The 1539-nt window shown below is 45.8% G+C and overlaps 1 protein-coding gene across 1 annotated transcript in view; it reads left to right on the top strand.

Moving 5' to 3' along the window:
- Positions 1–358, top strand: part of BDZ99DRAFT_98426 (putative kinesin) — a 2534-nt gene extending 2176 nt beyond the window's left edge. The window contains exon 4 of the mRNA XM_033729088.1: positions 4–358. Within this exon, the coding sequence (XP_033572746.1) occupies positions 4–258 (255 nt within the window). The 3' untranslated portion in view covers positions 259–358. The remainder of the gene's footprint in view (positions 1–3) is intronic.
- Positions 359–1539: the final 1181 nt, after the last annotated feature.

Raw genomic sequence — 1539 nt, 5'->3', positions numbered from 1 at the left:
GAGGCCGAAGAGCTGGAGGTGCAAGTGATGGAGACGAGTTCGAGGGTGCTTGGGGAGGAGCATCCTTCCACGCTGACCAGCATGGCCAACCTGGCATTTACGTTCAAGGCTCAAGGCCGCAACGATGATGCTATTTTACTAATGGAAAAATGCTCCCAGCTACAAGTACAGGTTCTGGGCCCTCAACATCCACATGCAATACCATCGGTTAGGACTCTAAATCAGTGGCAGCTAGAGAATATGGGCATCGGAGTTTAAAGAGACTTTAATTTGTGTTGCACTCTTATAACCGTTATCAGGGCATTTTAAAAGAGATCATGTAGTAAATAGAGCTAGTGGAGACCCTAAGTTAGTAAATCCATTTCTTGCTTATAGTAGCAGGGTGGAGCTAGTGAATTGCGGAATAGGTTGTGCCCGGTAAGCATGTGCTACATAGGCACGACTAACGTCCGTCCCTGCGTGCCGGGACGCACGGTGTAACGGGACGCTTTTCACTTCGGACCTTCGCTATCTCTTTTTCGCGAGTACATAGGCCTGTGAATCATGTATAATATTCTATTGTTACTTCTCTATATGTGCACCAGTCTCCGACAATAACTACCATGATGTTGACTATGTTATTGATGGCTTCAACGGCGCTGAAAATTAACCCTTCGTTAATACCCCCTGTCTTTTCGAGACCACGAAGGTCTCCATAGACCTCGGAGGGTTAGATATAGAGTTTAAATAAGGAATATCCTATTTATAAGCTCTAAAGGCCTCTTTAACCTAGCAACAATGTGGTCCGAGAGTTTCGCCGGTTAAAATCGAAGATAGTAAAAAGCGTTCTAGCGTGTTGGGATACACTAGAGAGACTTAGCATGCAGTAGCGTGCTTATATGTTGTTGTAATCGTCTGTAACAAATTTGGCGCTTTACCCATTTAAGTTAACCTCTGAGAATAGCTATGGCGCATGGCGACGGGTTTCTAGAAATGTGTGCAGCTAACGTAACCCTATGCTGCATAACGATGTGCTCCAGATCTATATGCTGCTTGCCTGCAGTATACAAACACAAGCCTCAGCACCACATTAATAGTATTTGCATCTAAATCTGCGGAAGAGTTTGTGCTGTATAGAAGCTTATTTAGCTGCTTCCTTAACGTTGGCAGAAAGATCTATAGCACTAGGTCTTTACGCCGAAAACTCTGCTCTTGATCCATCGGTTTTGTCAGGTTCTATACCCAAGACAGCAAGCCTGCTTCGAAGCGTCTGGCAGTTTAGATGATTAGTTCCAACCACGCTTTCGTAGCCTGAGAGAGCTTTCAAGTACCAGGCTCTAGCATCTTCTACCTGGTGCTGACAATCGTAGAGTAAGGCAAAGCTCCACATATTTAGTAGCGCAGGAAGATAAGTAGATAATTTTTCTGGCTTTATTGCCTTCTTATAGCCCTGCAGCGCCCGCTGGTACATCTTCTCCGCCTCGTCAAGCCGTCCCAGGTCCGCGTAGAGGGCGCCCAAGTTGTTGACCGTGTCGAGTGTTAATGTATGGTCTGGTCCCT

This window comes from Mytilinidion resinicola (genome assembly GCF_010093595.1).
Source record: "Mytilinidion resinicola strain CBS 304.34 unplaced genomic scaffold BDZ99scaffold_17, whole genome shotgun sequence".
NCBI lineage: Eukaryota > Fungi > Ascomycota > Dothideomycetes > Mytilinidiales > Mytilinidiaceae > Mytilinidion > Mytilinidion resinicola.
The sequence above is the reverse complement of the archived record's forward strand: the minus strand, read 5'-3'. Positions and strand labels throughout refer to the sequence as shown.